The 22302-nt window shown below is 32.3% G+C and overlaps 1 protein-coding gene across 3 annotated transcripts in view; it reads left to right on the top strand.

The window, feature by feature from the left end:
• LOC139487853 (receptor-type tyrosine-protein phosphatase mu-like) overlaps positions 1–22302 on the top strand; it is a 317750-nt gene that overhangs the window by 15514 nt on the left and 279934 nt on the right. Inside the window, exons 1-4 of one of the 3 annotated variants that reach the window (XM_071273038.1) lie at positions 5857–6026; positions 8432–8498; positions 10137–10340; positions 11888–12103. The exons of 1 other annotated variant lie outside the window; for it this stretch is intronic. In XM_071273038.1, coding sequence (XP_071129139.1) covers positions 6021–6026; positions 8432–8498; positions 10137–10340; positions 11888–12103 — 493 coding nt within the window. In that variant the 5' untranslated portion in view covers positions 5857–6020. Of the gene's footprint in view, positions 1–5856; positions 6027–8431; positions 8499–10136; positions 10341–11887; positions 12104–22302 lie in introns of those variants that run through there. One more of the 3 variants, XM_071273027.1, reaches the window with a different exon arrangement.

Genomic DNA, 22302 nt, shown 5'->3' on the forward strand with positions numbered 1-22302 from the left:
TCTATACATTGACATTGTGTGCAATTAGCGCCCGAGCACGTGCACTTCATATTCCTTTATTTTCTGTTAAATGGTCTGAACACGACTTAATGCAAATTTAACCCTTGAATTTAAAAGGTCATATAGCAATACATTGATGTTTATTTCAACAAATGATGTGATACCGGGAAATTGGTGGTCTTACTTTAATTTAAACCATGTCAGCTATCTCTAGTTTTATCCACAGGCGCTTGGATATATGATACAGTTAAAAAAAAAATAATTTTGTTGTTGATTAAGATATTCAATTTTCTATATTTATAATACATATCTATCACTTCTGTGCATATCTCACCTACAGAAGATACCTAATTTTGCAATCCATACTAAGAAAAATTGGGTATGTTTTTTTTATATACAAGGAAGGCAGTTTCGTATTCTTTGATATCAAGTTCAATTCTCCATGGAGAAACGACCACTTTTTTTCTGTGTCCAGTAGCATCGTATATTCTTGAAAATTTTTCTTGCATAATGCCTGGACATCGATGGACATGCAACATTACATAGTGTGACAGGTTTACAAATGAAAATCAACTCTCAGACTATAGTCATTAAGTAGGACAATAAATGAACAAAAGACAAACCCGGGACACAAAAGTACAAACAATAGACCATCAACTCGGAAAACTAAAAGTAAAATAGAAACATGGATTACGAAAAATATGCAGGGGTGACATCAGAGAGTGATGAGAACTTGCTTCTTGCAAGACACTTTCAGTGAAAACAATTTGATATGAAGACAATCTTTTGTTTTAGTTTTTTTTTTTTGAAATTTAAAAGATGAGGCATTTGCCTTATTTGCCTCAATGTAGTTACGGCCCTGGTCTAAAATAAAAATGATAGAATTTGTTCATACTTTGCCAAAACGTTGTATCTATTGATACATGTTGAAAAATATAATAAAAATGATAGGTCACCGCGCATTTTCTCAAGCTACAGGACGGGATAAAATGACACATTTTGTATGGATTATACAGGAAAAAACACCATTTTGTGATTAGAAACTAAACAAAATGATAGAATTGTTAAATACTTCAGGAAAAGATAGCTTTCAGACACTACTTTGAGAATATCAAAAGAAAAAATAGGGTCACCGTACGTTTTTTCCGGCTAAAATACAAAATAGGAAAATTCCATACATAAGACATAAGACATATTAAGACATGTCTTATGTCTTATGTATGGAATTTTCCTATTTAGACATAAGACATAAGACATTTTATTTCACTAAAGCCCCCACATGGGGTATGTTAGTACAACATTTTTAACAAACAATAAAAGTGTGAACATATTTACATTAGAACAACATGGTTAACAAAGGTGCAATAATAGTATTTATCACATATTTTGTACTGATATGTACGTTTTTGCATGGCCAATAATATCCGGAAGTCAAGGTTGGTTATCAGCCCTCAGGGCCGATATCGATATCAGCCCTCGAAATCCATATCAAGGCCCCGAGTTTAACTTCCGGTGACCTGTCAATCAAAGGCTACTTGTAAACAAGTTAAACACAATGAAAAGAAATTTAGAAAGTTACAAATGTGCTGTAGAAGAATTTGTAATGTAACACTTTAAAGTCGTTTGATATTTGCAATTCTTAGAATTAATATATTTATTGTTCATTTATTTCTGAAACTTTTCACAAAACGTTGTTAACCAACTGTGATACGAACTTTTTTTTAATTCAACGGCACAGTGATACATTTATTTATTGTTTTCGTTAAATATCTTTTTGATTTTTGATGAAATATCAAACATAATTTGGTGTAAGCTATTTGTTTTCTCCTGCTTGAAAATATGTGATAAATAGATTATAACATGTCATTTTCCATATAGCCCATGGTATCAGCCCACGACCCATATCAAGCCCTCGGGCTAAAGCCCTCTGGCTTGATATGGGAGTCTTGGGCTGATACCAGGGCCATATGGAAAATGCCATGTAATAATCTATAAATATAATTAATGCAGATATTTGACAGGAAGTACAAATTATAGTAACATGATTAAGCACATATATTAAAAGGTTTTAATAACACTTTTGCAAAATTTTGCTATTCCAGTAAGTGTAAATAAATCTGATGTATTCATCAATTCTTTAAATTTTAAAACATTTGGGTTATTACATATATTTAAAGGTAAAATTTAGCTCTTACATTGTTGAAAAAGGTACATTTAAATAAGTAATGAAACTCATCACCAAGTTCATTAGCATTACAAAGATTACAATGTCTTTCAGTTCTATCAATATTAAAAAATCTGCCCGTTTCAATGGGCAATTTATTACTAAGGCAACGGAATTTACATAAATACATTCTTAGATCAGATGGTAACAACGATAAATATTTCTCAAAACAAAAATCAGATTTGTATATTCTGTAATTAAGACATTTTGCAGAATTCATAACATTATTACTCCAGTTCAACATAAATTTCTCACTTAAACATTTCTTGACATTCTTACTAATATTATCAGATTTAGCAATTATTTGATCATCCCACATCAAATTAAATCCACATTCATATAAAGTACTTTTAATTTCTAACAACCATTTAGAGTGATAGATACCCCTTTTACTAAGCTGATACAATATAGAATACAGTGTATATGATTTTTTTTTCTCTTTTACCACACATGATACGTTGCCAGAAACCAACCATTCTAGCTTTAATAAGAATATGTAATGGTATTCTACCCAATTCTCCATAAAACATACAATGAGCAGTACTTTTTTTAACCTTCATTTTACAAAATTGCTTATGCAAGTTTTCTATAATATTACAATTTTCAAAACCCCATACTTCTGCACCATATAACAAAATAGGTACAACCATTGTATCAAATAACTCTAATTGCATATCAATTGGTAAATTCAACTTCCTAGCCTTTCTTAAGACTATAAACATGGCTTTTCTTGCTTGCTGTACAAGATGTGCTTTGGCGTCATTAAAATTACCCTTACATGAAAATATAATACCAAGGTATTGAAAATTTGTAACAATATTAAGGCTTTCACCGCTATATTTAAAGTTCATATTATGTGTGTTAAGTCTAGATCTTGAAAATATTACAACTTTTGTCTTGGATATGTTAACTTGCATTTTCCAGGTCTGACAATATAAATACATGGCATTTAATGAGGCTTGTAACTCTGCTGCCGATTCGGCTAAAATTACAGTATCATCTGCATACAATAACAAATATAAACGAAAATATACAGCGACTTCATCAGTATCAAGAAGACGTGCTGCAATACTCATATCAACTAAACCATTATATGAATGTGACATAAATTCGACCAAGTCATTTAAGAAAATGGCAAACAATACAGGAGATAGATTTTCTCCTTGGCTTACACCAACATTGGATTTAAAAAAGTTTGAACAAGAGTTGCCTTGTCTCACACAAGACTTTGCATTGTTATACATACTGTTTATAATCTTAAACATTTTGCCATCAATGGTACATTTCAACAGTTTTTGCCATAAATATACTCTTCTGACAGAGTCAAAAGCTTTTCGATAGTCAACAAATACACAATACAATTTTCTACCTCTATGTAAGTATAAATCAATCAAGCATTTCAAATAAAAAATATGATCTGCCGTACTATAACCTTTTCTGAACCCTGCTTGTTCTTCACACAATAAACCAGAATTTTCTAAATATGTATGAAGCCTATTATTCAAAATGCAAGTAAATAATTTACCATAACAACTTAAAATAGTAATACCGCGATAATTATCCACATCATTTGGATTACCTTTATTCTTAAATATTGGACATATATAACCTTTTGACCAACTATCAGGTATAATACCACTATGAAATACAATTATATTAAATATTCTTACAAAAACAGGCATTAACTTTACTGTACCATATTTCAAAAATTCATTCAATATAAGATCACCACCACATGCTTTATTATTTTTCAATGATTTGACAGCATATAATACTTCGTCTTCAGTAACATCTACAAAATCCTTCAGAAAATGCACTTTTTTTAGAGTTACCTCCCCTTAAAATGCCAATTTGAAAAAAAAATAAAAACAACCAAAATTAATTAACATTTGCAAAAATATCAATATTTAGAAGTTATATTCTTATAAATTGGTACTTTTAAATGAAAATGTACATTAAACATCTGCATTCCTGCATCAAATTTTGCTATCTTGATGGAAAATCTGGACCTTTGATTCTCTGTTTTTCACAATCCAAGATAGAGGAAGACACCCTAAATGATATAAAACAAATCTGAAAATAATCTGTTATAGTGGAGAAATCAGCCTTCTAAATTATCCCTTTATTTTTGTCGCCATATTGGGATGATCGGAATCGCAGTTACGATCATCACGTTGACGCCAGTGCAATTTCTGCTGAAGGTCTGGCTTTTATTAAATACGGGGAAAACCATGTGTGCACCAGATATCAAGAGTGCAATAATTATAGATTATCGTTGATCATCTCAACTCGATTGCCTTTCCCGCTTTCGCCGGGTGCTTTTCTCGCTTGATAATTTTGTTGTTTTGTGTACATTTCGAAGTTTAGTATGGCGTTCATTATCACTGAACTAGTATACGTATTTGTTTAGGGCCAGCTGAATGACGCCGACATGTACGGGAGTTTCTTGCTGCATTGAAAAGAGGGACGAAAGATACCAAAGGGACAGTCAAACTCATAAATCTAAAACAAACTGACAACGCCATGGCTAAAAATGAAAAAGACAAACAGAAAAACAATAGTAAACATGACACAACATAGAAAACTAAAGAATTATAAACAACACGAACCCCTCCAAAAACTAGGGGTGATCTCAGGTGCTCCGGAAGGGTAAGCAGATCCTGCTCCACATGTGGCACCCGTCGTGTTGCTTATGTGATTACAAAATTTTAATCCAGTAAATAGTCTAATTCGGTAGGTCACATTCATGAAAGGGAAGGGAATTGTAGTTACGACGTAAGGAACATATCCGATATCATTTGTGAAACGGTTATTCCATAACGGTCAAATAACTCGTGATGGCGTCCGTAAAATTTACGAAGGGATGATTTCAACTTCACCATTTGGAACTCTTGGTTTAATAGCTTCCTTGTGAGCAGCAACCCTCTATCAAGAAAATCATGATAGGAAATGCAAGCACGGGAATATCGTATCAATTGGGAGATATATACCCCGTATGCAGGTGCTGCTGGAATGTTGCTACTTAGAAATGGAAAGTTCACAATTGGAAAGCTGAAATTATCTCTTTTGTCGTAAAGTTTTGTTTTCAACCGACCCTCATTGTCAATTTCTAGATGTAAGTCAAGATATGAAGCCGACTTAACTGTATCTGTAGTATCCTTTATCTTTAGTTCGATGGGATAGATGCGTTCCACATAGTCACCAAATTTTGAATTGTTTAGTGAAAGAACATCATCTATATAGCGGAAAGTAGAGTTAAAGGATATTGCTAACTTCTTATCTTTCTTCCTAAGAAGTTCCTGCATGAAGTCAGCCTCATAATAAGAAACAGGTCGGCAAGTAGAGGGGCACAGTTTTTTCCCAATGGAATGCCGACAGTCTGTTGAAGATGTAGTGGTGGCCTTCGGATGTTGTCTGCTCTATGGTCGGGTTGTTGTCTCTTTGACACATTCCCCATTTTCATTCTCAATTTTACAATTTTACACATAAGACATAAATAAGGATCGCTTGTCCTGCTGAACAACAGTAAACCCTTGACATCATATTTTATGAATTATGTTAAACACTTTTCTTTACATCAAAAACCTATAATATTTAAATGACTCGTACATTTGAACTGTGTATGCCTCACTGCTTTAGTTTAATATAATTGTTAAAATGTCGCATCAATATGCATTTTGTATGCCTGACTGCTTAATATACCTATGCATTGTGATTTGGGTTTTTATATATCCAGTATGACTTTTACTTCCTGGTTAACAGTGAAGACACGGCTATGGTGTTCTAGTTCTATGAAATGAAGGTACGTCATTTTATTCTCTTTGTATAACAAAGAAAGTAACTTACATGTAGAACGTTTTTATAACAGGACACAGACTGTACAGCATGTTCTAACCTTATACATGTTTTCTTCATAAGTCTGATTTTACTTTTGATTTTTTATTTGAATAAGATTGTTATATGATCATTATACATGATAAATGCAGCATAGGGTTTCTTTCGTGCCGACTAAAGTGTATTTGATAGTTACAAAAGATAGTATACACGTATGTACTACACAACTGTTACATTATTTGAATATCTATATTCATTTTCATTAGCATTATCACTCCTTCTCGTTAAAACTGAGAAAGGAAATGGGGAATGTGTCAAAGAGACAACAACCAAACAATAGAACAGACAACAGCAGAAGGTCACCAATAGGTCTACAATGCAGCTAGAAATTCCCGCACCCAGAGGCTTCCTTCAGCTGGCCCCTAAACAAATATATTATACTAGTTCAGTGATAATGAGCGCCATACTAAACTCCAAATTAAACACAAGAAACTAAAATTAAAAATAATACAAGACTAACAAAGGCCAGGGTCTCCTGACTTGGGACAGGCGCAAAAATGCGGCGGGGTTAAACATATTTATGAGATCTCAACCTTCCCCCTCTACCTCTAGCCAACGTAGAAAAGTAAACGCATAACAATACGCACATTCAAATTCAGTTCAATAATACATAGATACTAACAGATCTAGACTACCAGCAGGTAACTGACATGCCAGCTCCAGACTTCAATTAAACTGATTGAAAAATTATGTCTTCATCATATGAATATCAGGCACATCCTTCCCGTTAGGGGTTTAGCATCATACCATCATAACATATACGAGAAGAACATAACCCGTGTCATGTAAACAACTGGTTTTAAAATAAATGTGTTTAGTTCCGATGCAAAGACCCTATAAGTGAATCAATATAAAATCCAAAATATGCAATCGTTGAATATTTACAAACTAGTACTAGTACTTGTTTGTTTCGGAGTTAAGAATGGCATCCATTTCGTTGAACTAGTATATATCATTGTTTAGAAGCAAGCTGAAGCCGGCCTCAAGGTTTGGGATTTTCTCGCTGTGTACGTAGTTGACCTTCATATTCATAGTTTGTCCTTCCGTCCACTCTTAATCTCGCTATTATTTTACTCCTAAATTGGTTTTGCATCCTTAGCATGCTTTATCAATATTGACCGCAATGATCTAGTTAAATTTAACGAGAGTTATTTCAATTTTCACATTTTACACAAGAGCCTATGAACTCATTAACAGTCAGTCATAGAGACCTAATGTCTGTTGATATGTGGTCTATGGTCTATAAAAAAAATCTTCAAGGTCAAATAAGTTTAGAACTCTGCACATTATTGCTATTACCCAAACAACATATCAGTAAACGGTAAAAAAAAATGCAAAATAGTTGGTGACGACATGTCGGAATATTTGTACATTCCGGTCGACATGCTTGGTTTAGTTTTATACAATAGAACTCTCTCAACCACCAGGTCGATGCCCTTGCTGGTGGAGTTGTAATTTCTCGAACATGTCGAAGGTATCACTAGCCTAGTAGTCAGCACTTCTGTGCTGACATGAAGTATCATTGATATGGTCATATTTATAAATTAACTGTTTAAATGTTTTTTGAATTTTTGAAAAACTAAGGCTTTTATGCCTCAGAGTAAATTACTTTAGCTGAATTTGACAAAACTTTTAGAAATTTTGGTTCTTATTGCTCTTGAACATCGTACTTTATTTTGACTGTTTTTGACTTGTTTGGATTCGAGCGATTCTGATGAGTCTTTTGTAGACGAAACGCGCGTCTGGAACCCATTCTGTGAATATATCAGTCTGTTATCAAAACTTTTATCTTGTCAGAGGTCTCGTAACATTAGGCAAACTCAGCTGATTTTGTCAAGACGGATTAAAGTTGTGACGATGTCGACATGACAAATTCAGAAGGATATTATCAAAATCGTAACAATGTCCTGCGTCTGTACACAGTTTGGCTACTGTCTGATCTCAGTCGGACCGCATTCGTGAGAATCGGAACGCTTTTGAGAGACATTCGATCGCTTTCTATATGGACAAAGTATCAAATCGGACTAGAATCATTTCTATTCGATAGATTAGAGTTATATCTCTGTGTGACACGGAAGAAAACATTTCAATGAGTTAACACATTTTCTAGAGTTTGTTATGTTTCCTTTTTTGTTCTGTTTGAGTTGTGCGATTTTGAAAAAGTGATGAAAGTTGTTTATCAAAATGTTGATGAATCATGTCAAACGTTCACATAAATTAAGATTAAATAGTCATTGTAACACTCTAGATACATTTTTTATTTCAAAAAATGTTCAAAGTTATTATATAATACTAAATTAATTTTCATTTCAGATGTGTTTAAAGCTTATACTTCTTTCAACTATCATTGAGACCTTCATTGTGATAGTAGCAGCGCAAAGTAAGTAATACTATAAAAATATATATAAACCATTACATATGAAAATGTATCACCAAAGGGTATTACATGAATGTACAGTTAAACTAATAATATTATGTAGTTCTCGCTTTATCAGCAATATAATATCATCCCCTTATCACAATCTGACTAAACATCAAGTCTAATGAACAAAATGAACTAAACTAATGTATTACTGGTATATTTTTTTTAAGTCAGTGATTTCGTTACCACAAAATCCTTAAATTCTTTACTAAATTCTTCCATTATTGCATAGATACAGATGTTTTGTGCAAGTTATCAGTGTTTTTATAAAATGCTTACATTGTAACACAAATGTATGATGCAAGCACACAGTTTTTTGTTTTGCATATTTTTGTCATATTTTCACAACTAATTTTGTTCTATTTAAAAATTATCGTCGATGAATTGATTTGACAGATCAATTGTCCAGTATACTGATTGCTATTGCCAATCCAAAAAACATAAATTAAATGAATTAGAAGTTGAACAACTATCAGCTCAGGACAAGGTCTTAGTAAAAATAAATAGTATAATAGTACATGTTTTTTTAAAACAATTACTTTAAATTAGTAATGCCATTTAAATATACGATTTACTTCATTATTTTGTTTTTGATCTAATATTGTGTAGACCTACATCTGAATGTGCAACATTCATTGTTCTAGGCTTAAATTGTCATACATTAACACGAAATGCTGACGACAAAATTGTGAAATTTAAATCAACGTGTATGTAACTTGATGTATATTTGATGGTTCGAGTAACAGGCTTTACCATTTCAAATTGAAACACTCCGCATTATTTTCTGAGACATCAAGAAAACATGAAAGCATCATTGTATCAGACATTTTCAATTCGACAAGATGAAAAGGTTTGTTTTTAATTTTTCAATCTGAGGCCATAACAAACAGCATAGTAGAAACGGTGTATTGAAATATTAAAAATCAAACTTAGATAGGAATCTTCACAGACGCCTTATAGTGCCAAAGGACCAACTTCAGTTCACTATATTATAAAACGTACATTTAGAGAGAACTATGGATAAGACCTTCAAACATCAACTTAATCGACCGGTTAACCGATTAATCGTTCGAACGGTTATCCGAGTAACCGGTTAGGCCACACTGTACGATTGGACAACACTAAAATACATGTATCTAGATATCGGCGGATTGTGCAACCGTGAATGTACATATGCCAATAACAATAATGGTTAGTTTGGTTCCAATTTACTGATAACAAAATCAATATTTATTCCAGTAAAACACTATTCAAATATCTTATTACTGCGTTGATTAAGTTACATAAATAGTATCTTTATTTACAGGCTCAATAAACAGTATCTCCGTAAAAAAAAAGTGCTATCCTGTTATATATATATTCATAACTATAAAGTTGTTAAGGAAATAAAAAAAAAAAAAGGAACATATTGGTTGTGAAAAACATGGTCGGCGACTGTCCAAATACATTGGATTTTTTTTTCAAGTTGAAATATTAATGCAAAAAGAAAGGGACAACGAACACATGTAACAGTTGACCGGTTTAATAATCTGAACTGCATAATGATCTGTAATATATATATATATATATATTTATGTGTACCATTTATTTTTACAGTAAATCTTGCAACACAGGGAGTGGCAACACAAAGCTCTAGTTATCCAAATTATCCAGCAATCCTTGCAATAGAAGGACCTGCAAATAATAAATGGAATGCCGGATGTTCTGTTACAGCTAATGCACAAAGATACTCATGGTGGGCCCTTCAACTTCCAGCAGTTGCCCATATGACAAACATTCTGATTTACTACCGGGAAGGTTGTAAGTAATGATTGAATAATTACATTACATATATGCTTTATTATCATGTTATTTTGATTGGCCAACAGCAATTATCATACTAATCATAGCATACAACACTCAGATGCAACAATGCCAAAAATAGTAGTAGTAAGATATGAGAACAGAACATACCGTGAACTATTCAATGTGGAACCGCTCCTTTCAATGAACTTTGACAAACATAGTGGCACAAGTTACCATGACTTTGAGGCATATGCTTTCATGCCAGTACACACAATCAAATATTAAAGCTTAGTTTGCGCCTGGTTTAGATTACAAAGTAAGAGTAGAGTTCAATCTACAGTACAGCAAAACAGGAAATAATTCTGGGTTATCCTTCTCTTGAAGGACATAGAAAGCAACCCTGTCCAAAAATCATAATATTCATGCAACACATGTGACCTATTGTCTCACAAATTATGCATATTAATGAGTTCATCGTTGTTTTACCGTTTTGCAAATTCATCCGACTCTTGGCACTTTTCAACATGTGGAAACGTCAAGAAATATCAATTTTGTATGAAATTCCAGACACAGGTACAGACAGCATTTGCAGTACTTATTCATCTGTCACGAGCACCACAACAGACGACATTTATTCTAGTAAAAATAGATCCAAAGAACGCTCTATAAACTGTTATTTCTCATCAATCAAGAGCCCTACAGCTGCATGATCTCCTAAACCATCAGCGGCTAACCAAAGTCGTCAAGAACTAGACAAAGAATACATCTGTGCATGTTGACAATAAATTACAATGCAGAATACATTAAAAAAACACCATGTGTAAGTCCAAGTATTGATAAAATCAACACTCCTGTTATAACAATTGGAACGGATACATGGCTTCACTCAGACATTCAATCATCTGAAGTACAATGTCTACAGAAACGATAGGAAATCATTTTCACATGGTGGAGTACTATTAGCTGTAAAGCAGAATTTACACGCATCACACATGTAGTCAGTTGAACTAATCTCTGGTTCTTTTGAGCTATAAAAATGAAGGACATGGTCATTGCAGCATATTATGAACCACCAAAAACCCCACCACAACTTGGAAATTTCATCTTTGGAAAAAGATAGATTAATCAAGCACTTCGATCTTCAACTATACGGAATTCGCAACAAAATTCAGATGCTCTAAAATCTGAAATGTCATATGTGGCAAGCGTTCAAGGAAGGACTAACATCTCTTATTGACACTCACATTTCATCTAAGACGTCATCATCAAAACAACCCGTGGATTAACACGCAGACTCAACGCTTGAGTAGATGAGTTTCAATATATTCATTAATTTATATCACCCCCATAAATGAGATTTCTGCACATTAGCTACCAAAAGAAATGTAAACGTCATTCATAAATATAATATACATATAGGAGTAGAAAGAACAACTTCTCACTTTATTAATAAAAGTGTCTTTGATTTTATTCATCCAAGATTGATGGTGACAACCAAAATGTAATTTCGAATAAAAAAAGTTATTATTCTTAGTTTGTTATCATGTGATTCTCAATTACAGTTGCACATCGTATGGATCAGTTTCGTTTGTATCTAGAGAATGGAACTGCAGACCAAATTAGCGAAAGTGGTCTGTGCTATTCAGACAAAGAAATACCTGGCCAACCTGCCATTACTCAAAACATAACTTGTAATATGCTGGCCAAAAATATGTATTTCGTCAACAGTAGAAGTAATGAAGATTGCTATGTGGAATTGTGTTACGTTGCAATCTATGGTAAAATATTCAAACGTATACAATGATATTAATAATGTAGGAGTCGATTGTTATTTAATGAAATGACTCGAAAGACGAATTCTTAAACGTTTGTGTTTTAAAAAAATTCAAGAAACATTTGTCTAGTAGACAAATCATTTATTATTCGGAGTTTGTGTAGGATTGTTTTGATAAATAAAAATAGAACATAAAGTTTATTATGAAATTGAATTGAAAAAAATGCTGATTTTGAATTATAGAAAATCTTATATCATTTGACACGTTGCAACTATAACTACCACTGTCTTTTAGCTACGTTATCTCATTCGCACTGACACGAGAAGTTCGGTATACTGTATATGCGTATGTTGAAATTTGTAATCGTTTAAGAAAACTGGGTTTCTTATTTGTAAACCAAATATACATTATATCATTACATTGAACAAAACACACAGCACATACTTATGTTTCATAAAAATTTGAATGGAAATAAGCATAGTTTTTTTACGTCATCCTATTATTACGCATTAAATTAGTAATTGTATTAGACATGTTTCGAATTGTAACATCACATGCAGCTCCTTTGTTCTACCAGGTTAGACCTGAGCTGGATCATTCCTACCAGATCACCAAAGCTTGCGTTTCTTCGCTTGCATGCTTTTCTTTGTTTAATAACATTTTGGCGGGAATGCCTATTCCACGATAAAACTTTCAATTTTATACGAAAAGACATACCTTCAAAATTTTTGTAGAAAAAAATCCATTGTCTTTATTTGGAATCGAACTCAAGACCTTGAGCATGTCAACCCACGACACATATCCATATACTAGGACCACTGAATACAAACTCTCAGTAATTTAACATATGTAAAAGATATTTTCATAAGTGGGGCGAGTATGCAGACATGTAATTCAGTGGGAGTTTAACCCTTTTTATAAATGAGGCGAGTTGTCAGACTGATTTTTCAATGGGATTTTACCATTTTCATATGTGGGGCGAGTTGAAAAACAAGAGTAAGCCGATTTTTTAGAAAGTGGCGAATTGGTCAGTGGGACAAGTTGACATGGTTTCATATTTAAACATTGTGTTCGGGGGTCATAAAGGGTATATATTATATAGTAATATATAAAGTATATTATAATGGTTGTGTTGCGATCTAAACTATATTTTATGAATTGTAAATGTTTTTTCGTCTATTCTTAAACCGCTGGGATGTAAAATAGTTATTCCATTCGGACTTGGTGTGTCAGTGTCAGATCACCATCTAGCCTCTATCCATCGGGTTGGTCTGATAAAGACACACCGCGTTCTCATGGGATACCTATTATGTATATACCCGACACTGAGGTTGACGTATTAGTATCGTATCAAAACACAAAAGCGATTAAAATATTTAAATACTTGTAACCTGTGTATCAAGTTAATTTTGTGTTTTAAACTACATGGTAATGATATCCGCGTATATATTTTTTTATTTTATAGCAAAACTTTTCATTTTAAATATTCATTATAGAACAAACATTGAAAGTCTTTCCACTTCAAAGAAATTTTGAAAAGAAGCTAGTTACCTTATACTAATGCAATACATAAGTGGTTTTGATACACTTTTGAGTGAATTAAGGTAGCACCATACAAAGATTTTTTTACTTCCAATCCCAAACCTTTAAAATGCTGTAACTTTCTTAAAACTGCATATAGATTAATAAAAGAGGTATATATAGATAGATAAAAGAATAGTTTTTTAAATGAATGCACTTTTTTTGTTATGTAATCATTATGTAATCAATTATTATGAAATTAATGGCAAAATCTTGGTCAGTTCACTGGAATGAATCTAGCTCTTTCATCGCTATAGCTACAAAAAAAAAATTCAACGTTATCTTAATCAACACAACAGGAGCTTCAAAAGAGTGTCTCAAATTATCTTTGTATTGTGCTACCTTAAGGGAGATCATTTGCTACTTCAGTTGAAGTAAATGTCTCTTTCAGTCTCATATGATGGCTTCTTTGAAACTGATTCCAAAAATATATATTTTCTATATACTTTGACCTGTAAACCAGGGTTAATTTGCCATTTCCGGTTGATCAAAAGTCACTTCTAGCTTTTATAGTGATAATTTAGTGTATTTAAATTACAAAATATATGAATTCTTAGTTACTTTTCATGAAAAAGTGCAAAATGGCTACTTCCGGTTTTATCAGGGTCGCTTCCGGTAGTCATTTTTAAGGTCATATGTCACTCATTCTATTGTAAAAAGTCATATGGCTTTAAAATAAATTAATTGAAGTTATAATCAATTAACTTTATGATAAGACATTTCAGGAGAATTAACTCCTAAAACATGCCATTAAATTGTTTCAGACCAAATGTATTATATCTTCATAACGAAAAAGCAAACATTTTGCACTTGTTCATCTATATGTATGTTTTAAAGTGTTGGAGAAAATGCAAAAACAAGGAAAATACAAATATAAGAACTTGACCTAGACCTTTGACATTGACATCATTTCTAAGTACGGACCTTGGGACCTCAAAGAAAAACATTCCCGGGTTAAACGGTTAACGGTTTATGAGTTAAAAATAAATCTACAAATTTATTTGGTAAAGGTAGATAACACCTACAAAATTTCATCCTACGATTCGATCGAAATTAGCCAAAAATTCCTGAGGATGTAACGAACAATTAAGAAATTTAATTTTGTATAGATAACTGTTTTTGTTACGGAGGAGATGCACACATTTGATAAACAGTGATTATGGAGATATATCTTACAAAGAAAAGTGTTCGTCTTAGAAGGGTGAAATGTAAAAGCGCATACACTATACGATACAATATGAAAAAAGTGGCATATTGTGAAACAAATATTTATCGCAAGAACAAAATTAGACGGTAAAAAATGAAAAAAAAATAATAGTAATGAGAACAAATACAATAGTTCTTTTAGGCCGGTGACCAAAGTCGAAATTACGAAATTTTAATTGTCAAAACTTGTTTCCCGCTATATCATATTTCATTGGATTCGGAAATATACAATGTATGTACTTTGAGATTTTCTGGTCGTCAAAAGAAAATATGGTGCAGTTTTTTGAAAATCTTGATCAAAGGTCACATGTCGTTTTTAGGGGAAAAAATGAATATTTAACTCCAATTTAAATACTCTTTTTGCGGTAGAATGTTTGATTCGTTTTTCATCAAAAAGGTGGAAACCCATCATTAAATGATAATTCCGAACATACATATCCAACTTTACAATAAGGGGGTGGGACGGGGTTGTAGTTTTCAGTTTTAAATGATGTGTTTTTTTCAAGTAATGAATATGTGTTTATTAATATAATTATCTAGTATACCTCAATGTAAGTGAAAACTTAAGTTTTTGCCATGAACGTTGAATTCGATACACGCAAAACAGACAACACAAATTATTTCATGATGATTTATATGAAATAAATATGTACTTATGTAGGAATATAAATCATTTTAAGATAAACTAAAAACTTTAAAAGATATGTTTCATGATAGAACAGGCTTTTATTCGTTTAAAAATTGAGAAAGTATCGGTTATTCAATCTCAAACTAAGTGACGACAAAATTCTTAGACCACGAATCTTATGATAAACTTTGGATATTTAACGTGTTGTACATTGCAATAGAGTGGTTGTCAAATGTTTGTGTACCAAGCGAGCTTTTATCAAGCATCATTGGACATCAATTTCAAAACATTTCGTCATTGCACAATACACTTTGGCAATAACAATCTATATAAATGGGGGACATAAAACAAATAAATTTCCGTTCACCTCTATATCAAATGTCAAAAGAACCCTGTATTGAAAGCAACGTCTTGTTGCTTGTAAATCAAAATATTTCTAAACAAAAGTCAAGAAAACACCTATCTTTGATCGACAGTATACATTAGTCATGATCACATGACTGTAGTTTGCGGAATATTTCCGATTGTTGTGGTCGTTATGCCCTACAGTCTGGTATGTCTAATTAATTTGATATCTGAACAAGAGTTAGCATTTATATCTCACTGTTGGAGATAAACAACTTTCTTTTGTGAAAGTTCGTGTAATTCAAAATACAGTTTCAATCCCAGTAAAGGTTTATAGTGGCATCAAATTAGCATTAAACAGCCTTTTCTTAAATTTTCTGTTTTAGAGAATGAAATTCCTTGTCTTGGTTGTAGTTATTCCTACTTCTGATTGGGTATTGTTTTGTATCTTATATGTTGTAGTGGTGATTTAGTTTGTATTTTCCATTCATATGTAAAAGTATAGATAATTAATCAACCAGTATCATTTGTATCATTTCAGCTGAAAGCATCTATGTGCACATGATTTATATGTTTTACACAATTTGATTTGTAAGATAGGAAGACATAGTTTATTGCACTAATACTAACACGATTCTATATGAGTATTCTTGTAATTGTAATAAAATATTTCAAATAACATAAGTAGACAAATAATCTTGATACATATCCAAATTTTAGAAATTTACCTGTGACGTTACTTGTTGTAGCGTTGATTCAGTCGTGTGACATAAATACAGTTCGTAATTCTGTAAAGCTGTTTTTGTGTACTGTCCTACATGTATTATAGTTTCTATTCTGTGGGTAACATGCCGAAATGTACTATTATATTATTTGCTTTTGCGTTTCTCTGTCTTATGTGTTCTAACATTTATTTGTATTGTGTTCCCGTCATGTTAGCGTTATATTTAACATTGCCATAAAGCGCCAAGGTTTGGCTAGCTACAAAACCAGGTTCAATCAACCATTCTTTCTTAAAATGTCCTGTTTCAAGTCAGGAATATGGCAGTTGTTATCTTATAGTTTGTTTTATATACTTTGCATTGTCGTTCGTTTTTGTTGCACTTCAGTGTTCTATTGGTTCGTAAGGTTCCTCTTATAAAAGATGCGTTTTCATCGGTGCTAGTTTGTAACCCGGATTTGATGGCTCTCGATCAGTTTATACTTTTTGAACAGCGGTTTACTACAGTATAACACCATGCCCCATGTGAAATTATAAATTTAAACATACTTTGAACGACAAAATTATTTTATATTGACGTTTACATTCTGATGCCAAACACACGATTCTAAGCAATGTTTGTGGTTGTTAAATTTGATAGATACTTTTTGTGCTTCATTGTTAAATATTTGTCTTCTTTGTTCTAGTTGAGAGTATGACACAATGACGACTGCTGTAACCCTATGTTGACAAGTTTACCTATAATGTCTGTTTTGTTCACGTATCGTTGTAAATTTAATGGAATTTGATGCGACTGTCATAAATGTGAGAGGTTTAGCGCAAATAAACCAGGTTCAATCTACCATTTTCTACATAAGAATGTAACCTACCGAATTAAGACTATCTACCGTCTTTGTGATAACTTGAGTAACATTACGTGTGTCACAAACTGAGCAGGATCTTCTAAACCTGAAATCAACCCCACTTTTTGGTGGGGTTGGTGTTGTTGTTGTACCCCTATTTGTAACAATTTGTTCACGTATCTTTGTCAATATAATAGAATTTGATGTGACTGTCGTACAAGTGAGAGGTTTAGCGCTATAAAACTGTTTTCTACATTTGATAATGCCTGTACCAAGTCAGGAATATGACAAATGTTTTTCCATTCGTTTTATGTGTTCCATCATTTTATTTTGCCATTTGATATTAGACTTTCCGTTTTGAATTTTCCTCGGAGTTTAGTTTTTTTGTGATTTTACTTTCTATTGGTACCTTTATTTGTATATATGAATGTATTTATACATATCAAGACTATTTTTTTGTAGGCTGCTTCAAAGGTACATGGAGCACAAACTGTACGGAACCTTGTCCAGCAACATGTATTGGCAATAATTGTTATCCTCAAACCGGTTCATGTGTCTGGGGATGTGAAAAACAAAATTGTTTTAATAACAAATGTGATATAATTTCTGGTGTATGTACTGACGGATGCATTGCTTTACGAGGTGGACAGTACTGTAACAAATGTGAGTGTGTTCATCTAATTTAAAACGCAAGTAGTGGTTACAATTAAAATAATATATAATATACTTAAACTTGTACATGATTTTTAAATTTTTTTTTTTTAATCATTATTTTTTGTTTTGAGTTTGTTTAATTTAATTCCTCCAACAAAATGACAAATTAAAATATTATTGCTTGGAATTACAAATGTTTGAATAAAGCATATGTACACTGTAAGCTAGTTACTCTAATATAAAATAAAATATTGTTTTCTCAACAAACATTATTATACAATATTGAAAATTTGTAACAGATAATTTAGCTTCAAATGGGACAGCCAAACAAAATCAACCTAAACCAAATCATCCAGCAAGTTTGGCGATTGATGGAAACCGGACAAATGGTCAGTGCTCCAGGACAACCGGACCAGGTTCTTACCTACAGATCGATACTAGAGATTTGAGTGTTGTAACTACAGTTTATATCACATTCGGTGGTAAGATGTTATTCAGAAATTTGTTGATCAATAGAAAGTACTCATTATATTAATACTTATAATAGGGAAATTGTTGTTTATATCAGACATTGTTTACATGTAAACAGGGATTGGGTACTAGTACTTTTGCTTGTAAAGTGGTAGATTCATTAACTACAAATGTGTTAATTTAGAGTTTAGGAAAAACAGCACGTTTGGCAGATCTACCTTTATATGCCGAGGTGTGCCGACTGCAGTAAATAAATAAGGTAATTAACTTGACGTCTATTTTCCATTTAAATTATAGATTAGACAACACTTACAGTTAGCTTGATGATAAATGTTCGTGAAATAATCTAGAATCTAGAACTACTATACGGTCGCAGCTGATCCTAATGACAATTGTTTTTACTAAATCAAATAAAAAAGGGATTCACATAACAACTATATATACAACATTGTCGAGACACCTTTTAAAATATACTACGAAAGGATAGATTTTTCGTTGCCTTTAAATAGTTTTCTGTTTTTGAACGATGATTGTGCTTTGATCTCTATCAAACGGTGTTTATGAGCTTCAATTCGTTTGCTCTACACTTGTCAGAAGTGAATTTTAGATATCAATTACCGTAAGTTTGAAGTATTTCCTTTACATTATTCAGTCAAGGATGTCGATTGCAAAAACCTTAACTAAATATTCTTATATACTCGGATACTTGGTTCAGACGTTAGCATGATTGTACCATTAGTAAACTTACTACAAACAGGATAGCACAATCTTATATGTACAGGGATGATTGTTTATGTTTATTCCTTACAGATGTAACAGTAACAACAGGTGAATATATAGTATACTGTTCCAATACCAGCGATTCCTGGGTTAATGGCATTCTTTTATATAAGGGTGAACGTCCAACTAAGGATATTAATGTGTTTGCCGTTTGTAGATATGTTATTTATTTGCCACCTGCAGACAGTGGAGTTGATGTGTGTGAAATCGAAATTGGTGGTAAAGCAATTTTTGTTATAAACATATGATAATCTACTCCATTTCAAAACTGAGTAAATTGTACAAAAAGTGTAACTGACATAATGACATACGCGATTCTGTCACTTTGCAAAATTGCCATATTTATAACTGTTCCTAATTTTATGCTGACTAATTCTATTTATTTTCTTCAAAGATTTCAGAGACATTAACAATATAAGAACCATTAAGAACTAAAGAGGATAAATATCAGAAATTGTTAGATAAAAACAGTTATACAATTCTTTCAATCACAGAATATAATCTTTTGATACTTACACGAAGTACAAGCCTTTCAAAACATTAACTCATTAATCTTTTATATCATGCATTATCTTGTCGCAATACTTTTTTTTACAGTAAACTACACAGGTCAAACACAAATTTAATGATAATAACAATGTGTCATGTTGTCTACAGGGTGTCCCCATGGAAGATATGGTAACAATTGTGAAAAGATTTGCAACTGCTACGGACCATGTGACTTAGTTACAGGAAACTGTGCATCTGGTTGTTTAGATGGATGGATAGGTTATAGATGTGACATTGGTTAATATATTTATTTCATTTTAAAATCTTTTAAATTTCTATATATAAATATCCTTTACTCACATATTAGATCCGAACATATCTATAACTATTTGCATACATATATCAACGATTAAATGAAGCAATGTAGTACATGAATAATGATAGCAAACTCCAAACAAAATCATTTTTTCATGTTTTCTTATACGCAATGGAATGTTATGTGACTTTTTTTCTATAGTACTGGACAGGATAAAACATTAGTCATGCCAAGTATTTCTTTATTTGAAACAAAGAGAAGTTCTGCACATTTTTGTGGAAAGTGCAAATTTAACAAAGACTAATACAGGGAAAATCAATTTTGGTATTACACCTAAAGTGTTGGTGTTTTCAAAATTCATTTTTATGTTTTCAACTTCGTACTTTATTTGGCCTTTTTAACTTTTTAGATTCGAGCGTCACTGATGAGTCTTTTGTAGACGAAACGCGCGTCTGGCGTTTATACAAAATTAGGTCCTGGTATCTATGATGAGATTATTTATATTGCTTAAATGAAACACTGTTTCGATGACAACACTTAATTGACCATATTTTTTCTACAGTATGTGCTAATGGAAACTTCGGTAATAAATGTAGTAGACCTTGTCATGCAAACTGCTTAAATAAACGATGTAATCACGTATCAGGCGAGTGTACTGGAGGTTGTAATGAAGGATGGGAAGGATACAATTGCACAAAAGGTTTGATTTATTGTGTACAGTTTGGAGTTTAGTATGGCGTCCATTATCACTGAACTAGTATATATATATTTGTTTAGGAGCCAGCTGAAAGACGCCTACGGGTAAGGGAATTTCTCGCAGCATTGAAGGCCTGTTGGTGACCTTCTGCTGTTGTTTGTTTTATGGTCGGGTTGTTGTCTCTTTGACACATTCCCCATATCCATTCTCAATTTTATTGGTTCTTATTATATATAATCCTTTTAGTTTCAAGGATAAGCAATCCTCATAAATTAATTCAAAATGTCACCTGAGATGTGTTTGAATATTATACATTGATTGAAAGACGAACTGATCTGAAGATTAATTACAAACGCCATTTTTTTTTATTCTTAGTATTTTAGAGTTAAACGCAAGTTATACTATTGTTTAATGCTATTTTTGGCATCATAGACCATTGTGGAAGTTTTCTACAACTAGGCAATATAATGTTTTCTTTACAAATCTAAGATATTTTTGTTTTTGTTCTTTTAGTCTCCTGCCAATTTTGTTCAAACATTATTTCTACTTCTGCATACATCTGTTTTTCCAGATTCAAAACTCAAAGAAACATAAGTGTCACGCATTTTCCAATTATACATCTTTAAATTTTGAATATCACTGTAGCGTCGAAATTCGACATAATCAGCCTAAATCATTGCACAAGTTCTAAGATCCGGTAAATGAGAATGATCAGCTCCAATTTTAATTACTATCTTCTGTAAATGAACTGCTGTTATTTAACTATCTTTACTATTAATAGGTTTACGAAGACTTTGTTTGGCTCCAGGACCTTCAATCTTCATCTCAATAAGCTTGTCTTCACACGTTTAACACATTAAACATGTTAAACTGAAGACGACGTAGTTCCATAATTTTTTTTAGCTAATAACACTGATTGAGACATTGATTGTTGTACAATCCCATCAATATAAGCTGAAAGGGATAATACAGTTTAGGGCAACGAATTAATTGTATATGTTCATTTGTGGAAACGATGTTTTTGTTTCTTCTAAAAAAATCTGAATATTCTATCACAATATTGCCATAAATTATACGAGCATTTCTAAATGAGACCGTGCGCCACAATGTCAAACATTACCTGATCTTGTCATAAGTTACCTGCGCAAAAAGTAAAAAATAACATAAGGACCTTAAATGGCCGTTAGTTATTTTATAAGTCCAACGAACCATTAAATATTTAATCAAATGTCTTAATATGTAAACTGTAAAGTACTTTTGTATAAATTACTTGCGGCAAATTGGCGTTTAATAGTTTACTCAGTCAAACGTCAAACGACGGTAGCAAGTGATTAAGGATGATGAAAGTGTTAAACGACCTTGACTGACTATACAGCCTTTGCACGGTCGGTAGAAAGTGATACTACCACACAAACTATCTTATATATGAGAACAAATCATTCCCTCTCTCAATTGCACACCGGAAATGCAAC

The sequence above is a fragment of the Mytilus edulis genome, chromosome 1 (genome assembly GCF_963676685.1).
Source record: "Mytilus edulis chromosome 1, xbMytEdul2.2, whole genome shotgun sequence".
NCBI lineage: Eukaryota > Metazoa > Mollusca > Bivalvia > Mytilida > Mytilidae > Mytilus > Mytilus edulis.